The sequence below is a fragment of the Aphis gossypii genome, chromosome 3 (genome assembly GCF_020184175.1).
Source record: "Aphis gossypii isolate Hap1 chromosome 3, ASM2018417v2, whole genome shotgun sequence".
NCBI lineage: Eukaryota > Metazoa > Arthropoda > Insecta > Hemiptera > Aphididae > Aphis > Aphis gossypii.
In genome coordinates this window covers 20,830,222-20,848,487 of record NC_065532.1, presented here as the reverse complement: position 1 = coordinate 20,848,487, position 18,266 = coordinate 20,830,222, and the positions used below count along the sequence as shown (strand labels likewise).

General features: G+C 26.7%; 1 protein-coding gene across 5 annotated transcripts in view; it reads right to left on the bottom strand.

Moving 5' to 3' along the window:
• LOC114132062 (uncharacterized) overlaps positions 1 to 18,266 on the bottom strand; it is a 76,587-nt gene that overhangs the window by 37,752 nt on the left and 20,569 nt on the right. For all 5 annotated transcript variants that reach the window (XM_027997442.2, XM_027997440.2, XM_027997441.2 and 2 more), the window contains one exon: positions 14,391 to 14,556. In XM_027997442.2, the coding sequence (XP_027853243.1) occupies positions 14,391 to 14,475 (85 nt within the window). In that variant the 5' untranslated portion in view covers positions 14,476 to 14,556. The remainder of the gene's footprint in view (positions 1 to 14,390; positions 14,557 to 18,266) is intronic.

Below are 18,266 nucleotides of genomic sequence, written 5' to 3'. Positions count from 1 at the left end.
TTTTGTGAAGTTCATAAAACGAAAAGAATTAATAAGGCTATAAGTTTTATTAAGAAAAATTGAAACAAAAATATAAAGGAGTTGGAGTGCAAAGAACGAGTTTTTTTGGCGAGCCCTGGAGATTTGTCTACAACGAGTTTCTTCCATGAAAAAACATTTATTATTTTATTATTTATTAGGTATTCATAAGTTTTTCTGATAGAACCAATTAAACTCAGATATAAAAATTTACAATTGTTAGCTTTGTCTATATCGGTTGGTGCAAGATAGTAAAAAAAAATATATATATTTCTAATTCTATAACTTGTTGCAGTACTTACCAATTGTTGGTTATAAACATCTAGTAATCATTTCATTTTGGAAATCTCAATTTCATTGAGTTGTTGAAATCGTCTTTGTATAGGAGCAAAATACAGTTATTTAGTCGGTCAATGAAAGCCATCGGTTTTTAAAGAGTTATATTTAGTCGTCTCGGAGATTATTATTCATTTAAAATAAGACGACTCATCAATAAAATTGCAATGTAAAATTATTACAATGAAATTATTTGTAAATAATAGTAATCTATCAATTTATATAGTTTATAAAAATTTCCCAAGTGTAATAAATACTTGTCTTTTTAATTTTTCTGTCAAAAAATAAACTATACATAATATTTTTTTATAGATGTATTTTATATTCAGAAAGAAGTGATCAATGTATTGATTTCACAATGATGTGCCTGTGTTTTTTTTCTGTCTACCATTATATTATTTAGAATTAATTTGAAATTTTTCAATTTTCAACTTTTGGGGGTGGTTTTTGATACCAAATTGAATTTGATAATTATATAACAAATGAAATATCTTCTACAAAAATATTATAATATTAAATAAATATTATATAATAATAATCGACCTACTTTATTTTTAGTAAGCTAAATTACTTAAACGAGAATATCAAAAACTAGTATATTATGAAATACAGGTACTATATTAGTTGATTGGTCGTCTCCGATAAGAACTGTTTTTCGTATATCATTAAATTCGAATTTAACACATTTGATACAGTGACCTCTACTTGACAATAATTTTTTATGTATCTACTGTATAATATTTTAATAGAAAAGTCTTGTTTAGACTAATGAACTATAAAATTTAAAAAAAATATATATTAATAATTTCATATTAAATTACAAATAATTATTAGCGAAATAAATTTATATTATACACTTTTTCTAAACTTTTTTTAGAGGTTAAAGATTGGTTATTATAATTTTGATACATATTTAACACAATTAATTTATTTATTACACAAATATTTGATGTAGTAAAACTTTTAAATAACTTATCAAAATTAATGACCTAGAGATATTTTTATAATATTATCAGTTATTTCGTATCTTAATAGTTACTAATTAAAATCCAAAATTTCAGAATATATTTTAATTTTTAATATATTTTAAAATTCATAAGTACATTTTAATATTTGAATTTATTGTAATATTATAAATTAAATTTTCATTCAAAATGTACGCTAATTATATTTTGTTTGATAAACAGTTATTATTGTAATAGCGAAAACCCATTTAAAAATGGATAATTGAGAATTTGAAAATCGATTGTTTTAAAAAATTCGTTTGTTGTTAATATTTTCAATCGAAAACTGGTGTTTGCAAAATGTAATATTTCTTGTTTGAAAATATAAAAAATGTTGATGGAATACGTTTATTTTTATCATAATGTATTTCGGATCAATATTGATTTACCTACTTTTCTTATTGTTCAATCCACGATACAAGTATATTTAAATTGCCTATGCAGGACACCGTGTGAACATGATTGTATATTGTTCCTAATAGGTAAGAAAAAAATATTTATTTATAATGGTTGAAGAATTTCTCAGACATTTTTTCATTGACTATCGTGCGTAAAGACGATCAGAGCAAAACGTATCTAGTTCTTGCGTTTTTTAGTGTATTGTTTCTATAAAATGAGTTAATATTATCTTATAAAGTTAGCGAGGCTTTTAAAGTGTATTTTTCTATTAACAAAATGATGAAAGGGTATAAGTAAGATGTAATTTAGATATTTAAACTACTTTCATTATTAATAATTATTTCCGGTGAAGTTATTATGTTTTATACCGAAATATACCCGCATATTATATTCCCTTTCATACCACGCCACGACTACCTATAATATTTAAAACATTAAAAAAAAGTAATGGATATCATATATTATATTATACTGTTATATGCGTTTCATCATTTTCAAACATAATTTCGGATATTTTTCTTTAACAATAACGTACATTATTTTATAAGCTAAGCTCTAGTAATCTGAGATTCATTTATAAAAACAATTGCATTTATTCTATTTACTATTATCGCTTTATAACCTTAAAACAGTATAATAGTGAAGTGTATCATAATAATTATGGTAGTATTGTTCATTATATTGTATTAAACAGAAATATAATAACAGACGATTATAAGAAATAATATCTTAAATTACCTTTTAGTAGAGAGTAGTATATACACAATCACGTGGATACTGAATGAAAATAATATTATTTCAAGTTTATCAGTTTATTATTTTTGTTGTATAACACGTACCATTTGGACATTTGGTTCTTGCGTTGAAAGTTCATTGCGATGAACGTACGATACGTTTCACAATTTTAAACGCACAAACTTTTTCTATTTCTTCTTATTGTTTTTAATTTTAAAAATATATATTAACATCTGACAAAGATTACTTAGGTACTGGTTAGGTATTTAGGTACTTAGTGTTTATAAATGTAGTTGAATATTTTTGATATTGACGAGTATTATAGTTTGGTAGTAAATTTAAGTTATTTTATGATATAGTATTTATACGAAAGGCGATTCTATTGCTGAAGTTATCGTTTAAAAGTTTGACCATTTAAGATATTTGAATTTGTTAGTTTTTCGGTGTCTTTCTTCAATCTTAATTTATTTTATATCATTTCTTGTGTAAAATTATATTATCGATTTAACTTTAATTTAAATAGGTCAAGATTGTACTTGAAACTAAAACTACAATTTTAAAAATAGACATTATTTCAAAAACCGTTGTTAAAGTTTCAATTTTATTGTATTTTTAGTATTTTAGCTATATTAGTTTTATAGTTGTATCTGTTGTTATATATTTGCGTATCTCTTCTAAAAATGTAATAAAAAACCTATTTTTTCTTGGAACGTTAATTCAAATAATACTAAAAACTAAAATTAAAAATTTCTTGGAATCTACCATCTGATTTTGTATAACTACACAATTTAAGGGTACATAATTTTTACAAAAACGATATAGGTTTTAGACTTTAACCTATAACTTAATATAGTATTAGGTAGTTATTTTTTGAAAGGTAATATGATTTTATATTTTAAATATCCAACAATTTTTTAATATATAATTCTTTCCGTGTTATTTTATTTAAAAACATTTTAGTATTAACTTGATCCATAAAGTAAAGACTTGAAAAGAGTAAGTATTAAAATACTTTACAATTTTTCTAATAATATATTCTTCTAATAGTTTCATTTGTTTTTTCTTTTAAAACGTTTTAATATGCTTACATTATAACACATATATTATTACGTTATTACATTATCATTACATTATTCATTGAAATATAACGCCTATTTTATTATTGTTTTCTAATTTATCTTAAAACTATATTCATGTAGTACAGAGATATTTTAACATTTAATTCGATACTTTTATAGTTGAACGAGCATTTAGGATTATTCAAAATGAAAAAATATGGATTTCCAATTTATTTTAGGGGCTGATCATAGTTTTAGAGAAATATTCTTTTGTAATGGTGCCATGGTTCTCTGTGAATAAGAAACATTCATAGCTTCAATTTCAGGTACACTTATAATAATTTTCATAAGATTAATACTTAAATTAAATGCTTCAAATGATTTACGTAAAAAATAAGTTTAGTTTAGATATTAACAAAGTAAACAGTATTTTCTTAAAGAAAAATTTTCAGATTCCGTAGTTTACATTGTAATACATAAAATACTTTTTAATTAGATGGAATAATTCACATATTTTATGTATTAATTAATTTTACGTTGTTCTTGGTATTATTTTTAATAAATTTGCATAAAACTAGTATGCTATTCATGTTGTTCAAAATAATATGCTTTAAAAAAACGTACATAATATTCAGTTGGAAATGGCTTGTGGTTTCGGTTTGTTATAAAGTATAGTAATAATTATTAATTATTATAATGCTGTGCTTGCTTCGTAAAGTTCAACAGTCATTTTTGTAATTTTAATTCACCGTGACCACTGTTTTACAAATAATCGTTCGTCTTTTTAAATCTTTTAAAATTCTTTTATCTATATAGTATAATATGGTATTCTATGTACCACCATTCAGTATTATACTATTTTATACATATTATTCTGGGTTCTTAAATTGTTTACTGAATATTTTTTTAAAAAAATTTTATTTTACAATACCAGAAGACAGCGATTGTATTTTTATTGTACAACATGGTTTTTAATTGTAATGAAAAAAAATTAATTAGGTTAAGTTTGTGTTGGAGGTTACTTTTTTTTATACATTTAATAAGTACTCAAATGTATTTAACATTATTTGATTATTATTAGCAAATATTATGTTAATGATGTTAAGATAGAGTTAACGTATTATGTTGCATAGAAAAATAAGTCTAAAAAAAGTAGCCAAGTGAAAATCGAAGACATTGTTATAAATGTTTTTTCTATAGATCCATCTACATACATATAATATAGCTCTGTTATTATATTTTATAATATTGTAGTTTTATAAATAGATATAATGTACATACATAAAAAAAAAAAAAAATAGTAAACTAATTTTATATTTTAAATCCTGATATATGTATGATAAACAAATGATATTTTAACATATTTAAATGTGTGTACATTTTAAATTTATACGCGCCTACTATAAAATAATTATTAATATGTTAATACTATCAAAATTACATTTTTATGGAAAGATCATTGTGTTTTATTATCAAGTGTTAATGTATTATGTATGTAACTGGTTAGGTATAATACATTTTGATGTCATTATGTGGTTACTATTCATGTTAATTATTGCTCTATTAGTACGTTTTACTTTTACACACTTGGCAGGAAAAAAATCAAAAAAATTAAGTCCGTTATAATAAAATGTATATTATTTAATATGGTAAATAATTGAATAACGGTATTATAATAATATTATGCAAATTAATATAACTTTTTAGCAACAAACTCTTTAGCTTACATTCATAAATATAAGTGTACCTATATTATTATTGTTATCTTATTTGCAATTTTTTTTTTTTGATAAATCGTTTAATTAATGTATAATATTTATAATTAAGTTTAATTTAATAATATTGTATAATTGGCAATCCGCAATGACGATGTTTAAGTAGTTTTCAGTCGAAAAACTATTCAATTTGTGTGTCGCTTGAATATGTATTTAAATAATTAAGCCACTATAACTCAAACATTTATCTTTTGATCTAGAACACGCCCCTCAGTAGGAATATAATATTTAATTTAAAAATCAAACATATATATTTGATGAAAACCTAAAACCACCCTTGTCTATATATGGCTTGAATATTTTTTTGATTTCTTATCTAAATCAATGATCAGTAAAATAACATTTTTTAATAATAGAAATAAAAGTTTTTTCGGCATTAAACGATAGGAGACTTAAAATAAAAAAACAGTAGGTATTAACAGCATCTGATTTTATTCGCGTTAGATTCTACGCCTGTATTGTTTATCTATGCTATATTATAGTATACCATTGTAGTAGTGTACTGTAAATATAAATTAATTCAATAGCATTATATGAACCGAGTTAAATCCGAAGTGTATCGGCAGTAAGATAATGTTATAAGGGGCCGATATTGATTAATAGTTATAATATTAGTAGTAGTGGCGTTTAATTGATACGACTGGTATTATTTTATTATATCGCTGTACAGATAATATAATATTATAACGTTTTAGTTGTATAGTTAGAATATTTCAGTTAGGTTAGGTTTGGCGTACAGATAATATGTATCGATAAAATCGAAAAGGAAAAAAAAAACGAATTTATTAAGTTCGCGTGCTTTTTATCAGTAAACTCTGGAATTATTTGGCACGCATTCCAATTTTTTATTCTACATTAATGATTGGTTGTGGGGGGGAGGTGAAGATCAATGGTCGGTCTGGCGACATATAACCAGCGCATGCGAGTTGTTTTTATACCACAATGTAGTGGCAACTTTTATGGCCAAGTCATTTGACTGGTCTCGTAATAAATACCAATACTCATATATGTGAGTATGTTGTATACATGCATATTGCATATATATGCTATGGAGTATATTATATACATAGTTCGTAGGTACATATATAGAGTTGTGGTAGCGGTGTGGCGACAATTTTAGGAATGGCACCATCTAAGCAGATATATATATATATATATATATATATATTATATTATATTATGTATTGTGTATAAAATGTATAATGTACATACCACAAAATACAGGGTGATTTACTAAGCATGCTAACCCTCATTCTTCCTGTATATTATATTATATATTACGCCATATGAACCCCACGATTCCGATTCAAGAAATGTGGTTTCCGCAATATTATAATTTTATGTACTTTCTCCGTTTTAGTGTTCGAATCTACCCGGAAAAATGCCCAGAAGCGATTGATTCGTCGGGCGTTGAGAGGAAAATAAAATTATTATGTGAAAACAACACACTTTTTGACGATGATATCGACCTCCCTCCAGGTAATACGACCACAAAGTTTAAAATCGATTCGTACTCCCCTCTTAATCCACTAACAAAACTACAGTGAAAATAACGATACTACGTCCTTAATGATTTGATCGAGTCTACTCTTTCATTATCATGTTATAACAATATATTATATTATATTTTAATACTATGTGTGATGAATTATTTTAAATACATGATGACATTCCAATTGATTCTTATACTAAAACATACTTACGTCCGTATTGTATACGGTATCCAACTTTGGGGATCAACAAAAAAATAAAATATTTTAGAATATTAAAATTTAAAATCAATTAACCTACGAATAATAGCAGGTGTTTCATGATATATCAGTTACCAAAAACACCTAAAAATGCAAAAATTTCTCGAACTAGATTCTTATTATTAAAAAAAAAAATTCAAAATGAAACTCAAAACCATCCTAACCTTTTAACATCCAATCTCCATAAGCCCTCTTGCCCTATTAATCCCTTACGCCGACTTAAAAAAAAACTGGGCTTAAGTCCAACTCTAACTCAGTTTAGCATAATTATACTTCACTCATTTATTTATTTTTATTTTTTCAAAATGGTGTTATTGAACTCCTTCTTCTTTCAAGTTATTCATGCCTTGTATGTATAGTTTGTATTAAAAACGTACGTATTGTATAAATATTCACAGATTTCAATATTTTTTAAATAATTATAATTTAAATATAAAATATTATGATGATTAAAAAAAAAAAAATGAACATTGTATATACTGTGAATTATTTATTAACAAAGAGATTCTTGATGTGTAATTTAAACTCTGAATAATATATCAATGATATAACTTGTATTTTGAAGAAACGTTATTAATGTTAACTAAATAATAAAAAAAAATATCTTATAAATCCTGAATTGAAAATTATTTTTTTATTCTCGTGTTCGTAGGTAATGAACATATTGAAAAAAATGTTTTCAAGGTTAGGTATATCTAATTAATCGATACAATGTACACGTAGTATAGAATAACGACGTAAAAACATTACAGCACCTTGAAATGAAAGAAATGTCAAATAATTCATAACAACCTATGTATAGCGTTGAAAAAAAAATGATTGTTTGTATAGCTCATATTTTATTTTTACATTTTTCTTTGTTTCCGTTTGTCACCGGAAGTACATCGGGACAAAGTCGACATTTACGAGTGTCGGATACACAGTAAAAGGTTCCGGACGGCAGAAAACAATAACGATAAAGTTTCTTGGAGAATTCAATGGTCAAAAATAAAGATTTTATCGTCTCAATTATTAGTGATAAGTTTTATGAATAATATTATGACAATGTATTATATGTGTGGTGTAGGTGCGGTTAATATACTAAAGGAACAATAAACATTATTTTTTTTACAGAGAACTATCTAAACTCCTTCGAACTACAAGCTTCTGGAATTTGAGGCTCATATCTATCAAACAATTTGCACCACAACGTATAGTTACCTCACGCAGGTATGTTTATAATATAGTACATTTTTTTTTGAAATTATCAACTTCTATAAACAAAATTATTAGAAATACATAGATACAGATAGTCAGGTTTCTCAGAATCAGTTATCGATAGTGACTGCGGTTACGGATTTAATTGTTACATAAGTAACAATTATTTTTGAAATAAAAAAATAAATATGTTTATCATTTAATCTCCTCAATCGTGATATTGTCGGAAGCGTCTTACCGAGAATCAATATACTTAATTTTTTTTCAATGTTCACCTTAAATTTTTCCAATTCAGAACACTTAAATTCGTATTCAACCGACCGGAACTGACGCAAAAGCTAATATTACGAACCGGAACTCTGTTCCGGTCCATTCGATCACCGATGTTATTATTATCGTTTGCCAACGATAAAATTTTCTATACACTGTAAAAGTTGCCTACAATGAATGCCAAACGCGTTACAATTTTAATATTTCAACGAGTGTGATAAAAAGCGATTTTTTAATTTTGTACCGTAACACCGTGTTTCTGTAATATTATACACTTCTTTACAAATGATTTTTTTTTTCATTATAACATGCATACAATTGTTTTTACTTCATGCGGTGTTGGCACTTTTTTAGTATAAAATAAATAATTGTTATGGTCTACCACTATCCACAGAAAATCATTAAGTTTTCAAAATCGCCCGTTTGTACTCAACGGATGCAGTAATAATAACCGTTATAATAGATAAATACTCATTTTTTTTTTATATGAACAAAAAGTAATAACTGGACAAGATATTACGAAAAGCGCTAGTCTCGCTTTACTGTTCTCTGTACAGTAAAATATTAATTATTGATATTGTATGGTTCAAACTATTTTAAAATTAAATAATATAATATCATTTAATTTGAATTTGAATTATCTACGTATAAGAGCAGAATTTGTTTATAACCTAATTTTATTAAACCATATTTTTAATTATTTATATTGATTTCTATGTGATTTTTTACTTTGTACTATTAGGAACATTAGCCTAACCTATTTAACCTGATCTATATTTTGAAAATTCAAAAAACAACATCATCTAAGTAAAATGATTACATGCTCAAATTTCTGACTGGAAATTATAATTTTTGAGTACAGAAAATAAAATCTAATATTATTGTAGCATAAGTATCAACATTGATATCGCCTGTTGCTTACCAAATGATGAGTTTAGAATTTAAACATGAAAGATTACTATGTACATAACTTCACGCGATTTTCATATTGTCATTCCTCTGAAATACAACTATACCGCCCTCGTTTATCTTATATTAACTATTGATATATAGTATTGTTTACTTTTTGGGGGATATTCCGAATGCTATTGCTAGAGAAATTTCTAAGGTTCATCACATTCTCAAATAATTTAAAACTGACTTTTATTATTTTCTATCTGTAGCTAATTTCTGTGAAATAACTTGCAATACACGTTGTCGTATTCCTTTCTCAATCCTATTTTCTACTACGAATATGATTCGAATAAAGTGCTCCAATGATTCATTTAATGCGGCGGTTCGCCAACAAAGACAACATTATCTATTCTAAACAGCCTAGTTTCTGATGAAAAATATTTGCGTATATCATATTATTATTTAGTAGTTTAGAATAAATTAATTTTCAATAATTCTATTTTTGCCTTTTGAGCCTGTCTCGTACCATAGTAAATTAAAACGAAATATTTGATGACATGTCAACGAAAAAACAAAGGCCTATATAGTGAATGAAATATTATGCATAAAGTCGTGACGTGACTTCGTGACGTGTTTTACATCAAGTAAAATAATGAATCTAGGCAGCTGTATTATTTTAATTAAATATTATATTTTAGTTTAATTTTAAAGTTGTCGAAAATTTATAATAATAATAGTATGCACAATGCATTCTTTAAATAATTTATTCTATTGATAACAAAACGTGAATTTTTGGAATGATATTTTATCGTTCATTACCGATACAATACACCTAACAGTAAATATTATTCTTTTGTAACGAGTTCTTCATTACCTATCGTATAAGCATAGTTTATCGTCCGATCCGTATGATTCACGTTTCGAGGGGTATATTTAAGTTTGATGTCTTCTACTCACGCCATCATAAAAATCGTGACGTGTGTATAATTGCACACAGGTGACCCCATTTTACGCAAGGGAATCAATAACGCATTCCGTCTTAGTCACAGTGCATATATACATATATATATATATATATGAATGATATTTTATCCACAGCGAATATTATTATCATTATCATCAAATGATTTTAACTCTCAGATGGTGCTTAAAAAATATATTTCACTCAAAAACTTTATAATATTCCCTTGAACGCTGTCCTGTAAAAATGACAACCCATACGATATTTTCTGATTTCAAAGGCGTGTTTAATACAAATCGTTCGTTTGATCATTAAAATTCAAAACATATAAATATATGGGAAACCGCAAAATCTTTTTTTTCGAATATTTTTCAGGAAATCCGATTGGTTGCAGCGGTGGTCTGCAGTTTGACAGTGGTTTTTTTTCCAACAAAGGGGTATACGATATAAATCAAAAGAGTCTCCGCATACTTGAGTCCGCTATTATTGCTTTTGTATCTGTTTGAGAGACAGAAATCACAGTGAGGGGTTATCGTGAACAGCTAAAGATTCGGTTGATGATTTATAGGTGTGAACGTGTTGGGTTTTCTGCTGCCAGATTTTGTTTTCTAATCGGCAGCATGCCCATATATTCTGATATGATGTATACGATAAAAGTTCGGTTTTAAGTATTTATATTATATATGTCTTTTGTCTGTCTAACGGATTATATTATTATAACAACGGAAAATCCGGTACGACGTTGACCGTGACCAATTAAAAGTCAGCGGATTTGCCGTTCTTCTTAAACTCTGTTAAATGTAAATTACACTTATTTTTAACACTGTCATTTTAGTATGGTTCTTATCAAATATAAAATGTAGATCTGTAATATTATATCCGACTATATAATAACTGTTTAATTTTCTGAAACCAATGACAACCATCTAAAAACAAGAGAATATTCGTTTTTTTATGAGTCAAAAAAAATCTTTCTTTAAAATTTAACAATTTTCAAATTCCTGTATAACTATGTTTTTTTTTATGTAATTTCTATCATTTTAGCATTACTAGGGGGATATTTTTGGCAGTGAGTCGTTTACACTTACACGCATAATCATTAAAATTGAGTTTTTAAAGTGTAGATTAGATTATCATATTTGTCGACAAATGATGATACTTATAGTAATACGATGTAATATTATGATATTTTGTTTATTTACCACGGTAATTTTGACAAACTTTATAATACGAGATGAACACGTCATCGGAACACAACAGTTACTTTTATTTTAGATCACACGATCAATGTTATCATCGCGCGTCGTCGTCGACGATTAACTGTGTCAAGTAATCCCCTGGGTCGTAATAATATGCCGAAACGTATATTATAATATATCATACACACAATGCGTGTGTACATCGTAATAATAAATTGTACTCGTATTTGTGAATATAGGGGTAGAGGGGGTAGTGGGAGTAGTGGTGATGCTTTCGGTGGAATTTCACACATCAAATACACACACACACACACACATATATATATATATATATATATAATGTATACCATATATATTATATGATATGGAGTTTAAATATTATACACCGTGAACGAGAAGGTTTCTATAGGTTTAATAATAGTTATCGCAGAAAGCGCGTCCGGAACAACAATAACTGATATTGGCATCGTTACTATTATCCGTCAGGCTTCGGTTTTTCGATAAATTAAAACGGTCGTTTCCATCCTCGGAAGACGCATGGTGGGTTCATATATTGGTACTTACTATATATTTGCACTACGCAGTCTATCTACGGGTTGTATTATAATTTTATGCCACCGCGTTGTAATTGAAACAATAGTATTGTAATAATAACATAATTATACGCGCCGTCTATCTGATAGCGTTTAATCTACCTACCTAATTATTAATGACAATCGATTATAACGATTATCGTTTATAATAAATCTCCCATGCGGGTAGAGTGTGCGATAATAATATACCAAAACTTATAACAATAATAATTGTAATAATAAAAAGCTTTTCGTATTACATTTATTTGTGCCGAATACAGCGGCCAAGTTCGTGAAAACTATAATCAACGCTCAAAAAACATTTTTTCGAATTATTGACAGTGTTTAACACAATCAGCATCTCAATGACAATATTAAAAAAATAATACCTATTGACGTTTATACACGACGAGTTATTTGGGTAAATATTTACAGAGTTTACGATGTGTGTCATGCCGTCAAGTATGGGGAATGGGGGCTAACGTGTCGTTTGTATGTTTATATATATGGTCACAGTGCAACACGTTCGTGTAGTATGGGTAAACAAACAGTTGTAATAACGGTCCTGTTTTTGATTAATCAGTCTTCGTCACGAATAAATATTATAATCTAAAGCGTGATAATAAAATCAATAACGTATTACAATATCTCGTCTAAGCTCGTGTCAAACACGATAATATCAATAATATCTTACATCCATGTCTAATCTATGCGGTTATAAAATATATCGATTCAAATCGTATAATATAATATCACTATCACAGTGGTATCTAACCTGACCGATCGTCGTCTGTTTTGTTATCTTTAATAATAATTCTAAGAGGAATAATATTAAAATAAATTAATTAGATTCAGTGCCGGCGCCTTGTATATGCAATATTGATACAGACGTGCGTTGCGGAGTATTGACCGAATTTGTTGTTCATTATTAATAGACAAAAACAGAAGTATTGAGAACTCGTATTATTTATTGATAAACGATAACATACACTGCAATTCAGACGAAATACATAACAACTAGATCATTCGATTATTTATTAAACTATTGTGGATATTTTATAAATAAAATAATACGTTGCTCTCTCTATAACAAATATTGTATTTCCTTCCTTTATTTAATGTCCGAAATCTAGAAATGGTATAACGGAAGTGGCAAATATTAAATGCCAATTACTCGCAATATAAGGTTAATTATAAATAAAAATAAACCACAGCAAAAAAAAAAAAGGAATAAATGTACAAGTTGACCTCGTTGTTTTTTATTTTAAATGACCGCTGTAATAACAATACGAATATTATTTTTGAATTTTAAATATCAATGTATTTTTTTTCCATTTAAAGTTACGTTTTATACGGTCAGTAGTTTAATTTGCATACCTATTTTATTATTGTGTGTTTAAAATAACAAACAAGTTTAGCTATAATATATAACATTATTTAATTTAATTATTATTCGATTAGTCTGGTTTTTTTTTAAATTAATAATAATAGAATACTTTAAGCTTCTTTACTGTTATTAATATTTATCGATTTTGATTTTGATAATATTATTTTGAATTTTTGCTAATGCTGTGAATTATTTTTTTCTAGAAATATTTTGATTTTTGTTTTAGCATGTTTATTCTTTTTAGCCTATTGAAATATGGATTTAGAATATTAAAGGTTTTAGGTTTTTTTTTTCAAGTCATATTGATGCGATTTTTTTTTCTCATCTGACGTATGCATAACTATTTCTATATGAATAGAATTGAAAAAAATTAAGAAATTCAACTAAAACTAAAATTATATTTTAGTATAGTTATACTTTTTAGTAGAACAATTTTCGTAGTTTGTATTTTTTATTTAAAGTTTAAAATATTGAATATAGTTATTTTGTTGAGAATAATTTATTATAACCATAATACAATAATCCCTTTTTAATTTAATTTAATTGCACCAATCTATTTTTTAAATTATATCTGTCAATAAAGAACAATCAATACTGCCTGCAGTTACACATTTTTAAAACTTAAGCTCAAACAATATATATATAATGAGAAATCACAAACTTTCTATTTAAAAATGTAATGTTATAAGACTTCGGTGAAGAAAAAAAATGTGAGTATAAATTATTATTTACTTTATCGGTAAAAATTGATTCGGATGTGTAGAGTAATCTAAACGGACCATTTTGATTATATCAGGATGTCAATATAATGTATTATTATTTTATTTTACTTACCTTTGTCTTGTGGTAGCGCGAGGACCGATAAGGCTAGAAACGAACCGGCCACCAACAGGAGCAGAACGTGGCGGGCGGCTAGCATAGCACACCCAGCTACAGCTAATCACGCGCACGATGTTCTCGTCCACCCCGCGTCACATCCCAACGCGCACGCTGGTCGCACCTGTACACAAAAAACCAAAATTATAATCGTAAATTTTAATTTAATTATATTATCGTACAATATTATATCAAACCGTAAATATATAGATCGTATATGCAAACCATATTTTAACTACAGGCCCATATTCGATATACATAATATATTCAATGCAGGACATAGATAGGTACGCAGTGATCAACAGTCGAATAAAATAAATGATGATGGCTGAAATCGAAAGTGCAACGTACCTCGATGACAAACACAAAATCATAACTTACTCCCGTCCTAACCGCACCAGAGATTTCAAAAAAATAATGATACGATTATTTTCGACATTGTCGAAATTTATTGTACGGCGGTTCGAACAAAATAAATCAAAAACAAGCTCGAAACTCGTAAGTCAATTGAAATAATAACGGTAATATATTATAGTAAGAATTATTTTCAGAATAAACTGTACCTATAACGTATATACAATTTTAATACACGAATTATGGTTCTGGTAATATCGATACCTATATGGATTAGAGGAAAAAAGCGAGAGCGTAATACTAATATATTAATAACACGGTTACTATACGTATATGTATATTATTCACCGTGTACGTAAATTGATAAAATAGTGAGTGAATGTGTCTAGTTCGAGTTTGAATCTTTAATACAAAAGTTATGTCATAGCACTTTAATAAATATTTTACATTTTGAATCGAATTTTTTCTGGTATAGATATAATAATATTGAACAAACACGGCAATACAATGTTTTCAGTAATTAAAAATTATCTGCGATTACAACAGTTGTATTTAATGATATCGTATTGACTATGTCTTCGAAATTTAATTTACGTGTTTGAGATATAGTGGTTATAGTTGTCAGTATGTGAAATATATTTTTTTATATGTATACAAAGATCGGTCACGTTGCTTTAATCAATAATATGTGTGATGATAAAATAATATGTATTGTAACGTTATTTATATTATATTTTAATAAGAAATTAGTCATATTTCCATATATTTAAACGATTATTACATTATTATTGCATTTTTACAGCGTTCAATAAGACACAAGAATAATACTATGCCAAAAATAAGAATTGAGGACATATTTCCCCAACCCAAGTGACAATAATTATTATTGGCTTCTAGAATAATAAACTATTATAACTTTAAATAACAAAAATAAAATTCGTAAGTACAAATTATATATATTATGTACACGATATTATATAAAATTTTAATAAATATAATTCAATCTTTAAATTTATACTTAGACCGACCTCGTATTTTACGTCCACAATTCCACCGATAGGTCAATGGTTTATCCTTATTATAATAATTATAAGTGAGTACAAAAATATTCGTTGGTGATTCTATATAGCACTACGAAAATTCGTATTTAACACTTAAGTGACTTGTATTTTATTAGACTTCAGTATTATCTTACAAGGTTGTCTTCGATTATTATTAATCTCTAAAATATTATTATTTTTAATTCCATAATACTACAAACAAGCATGATTACATGATTCATTTTAATAATTTTAATTTAATAGTAGTCAACGCTATAAAACCACAAAAACACATTTAAAATCAAATGACAATTAAATAATAATAATGTCATAAACCATTAAATTTAATCATGTATATAAGCAATAAACTACGGTTTTTAGAGTCTATAGAGATTTATGTGGATTTTAAAAGTATTAAAATTAGAGAATAATAAATATAAATGCATTTTTGTAAAATTAATTTGTGTATGTAAATGTATATTGTATAATATTTTCCTTTATCAATTTATTTTGTGCATAAAATATGCGTAATCGTTATTGATATTGGATTGTATTGCGTATACTTTTTGAAAATATAATACTTATTGTTTACAAGAAATTATAATACACATATAAATATACAATATGATATAACTTAAAATCCCATTATTTCAAGAATTAGTTCTTAATTACGATATTGCGTGTATCTTTAGTGAATTCACAAATTAAATAAATCCAATAATAAAAGTCATTAATTCGTATATATGTAGACATACTCGTAGCTACTAAAGTATCAACTTAAGTTCAGAGCATATTAAAAAATAAATAAATACTTTTTCTAGATTATGACATATTGAAAATAACGGTTTTTACTGCTGTAGTATACAATAAGTAAATACTATTACTTGCCTAATTTTAACTATTTTGAAACTCAACCATCATATACACTGTTTAGTGATAATATCGTTATAATCCGTTTTCGAACATACAATTTCCAAAAGTCGTAGGTATACGTTTCGCTTTGTTTTTAAATACTAATGCAGCGATCAATAGATACATTTTCTTCTTAAATATTAATTTTTTTTTTTTTATAAAAACCTCGACACGTAATCATTATAATATATCATGATAATAATAATAATATTTCAAGTTTAGAGTCTGAGAAACTGGATTATTATCATTAATAACGGTATACTATCATACCATAATAAAATAAAGTTGTTGTCGCGATTGTATTTTATAGACAAGTCGTCGTGCGTAACATTATGTTATATAGGTATATGTAGCTTAGAAAACGAAAATGGTTAAGGATACGATGCATTTGGCATACTGACATAAAAATATACACGTACATATGATTTACAGTACATATTTTTTATAGATACCTACATTGTTTACTGTATAGGTCCTACAGTGTTTGTGGGTGTATATTCAACCGGAAACGTTTTAACTTTTTGACATTTAATTTTTGCCGAAGTTTTATATGACGTAATTGGGTAAAAATGCGTTTTTCGACGTCAAGTAATAATAATAAGTATAGCAACATTTTTATGGTCAACAAGGGGATCGTGTTTGGCAAAAGAACAACGTGAGGTGGGCATAATATTATCGTATTGTTAGTGAAAATATAATCAGGAAAAAGTTAGGTTAACATAAACATGAATAATGCGTTTGATAATGGGATTGATAATATTGACGACGGAGTAATTACGTTTAATGTAGGGATAACGCGTAAGAATTATATTATGTAAGAAATAAACATTATAATGACAGTGTACGGATAGATCGATTCGATTAAAAGTAGCATGCGATTAATGGTCAGTCACTGTGTCGGTGATTAAAACAAAGGTAGTCGGTATTTCGAAAAATAATTTATAGAATTTACGATAAACTACGAGTACCTATACAGTAGTTTACGGAATTTCACTGAAACGATAAACATACATTAGACACTCTTCTTTTGTGTCCATACGTTTTTATTAGTACGGGTAACCGTTAACCGTTCGTGTCCGAACGGTGTTCACAATGAACGAGGAGAGTAAAATACGTAAATACGTGGATGAAAGCAAAAGCCAATTTCCTAAAAGCTCCTAAAAGTTATTTACTCTGTACTGGAGTATATGTTCTCAAAGGTCGACGCGGAATCTTTAAACAAATTATTTGGATATTTTATTTATTGATCTCCTCAATAAGTTTAAGATGAATACGATGTTAGTTCTGAAATAAAACACGGAACAACGCTACCGTAATGTAATAATAACATGTTAACATTATAATTCTATCTTTTATGTATATATATATATACATTACATACGTTTATATAGCTTATACTATATCAGTAGATATTATTTGTTTGGTGTAAGATGTATGTGTATGCAACTACCTTATCTAAGGTAATGAGAACAAGCAGGTATCCGTTGGCGTTTTTACGTTTTTCATCAAAAATATAGTCAGTTATTTA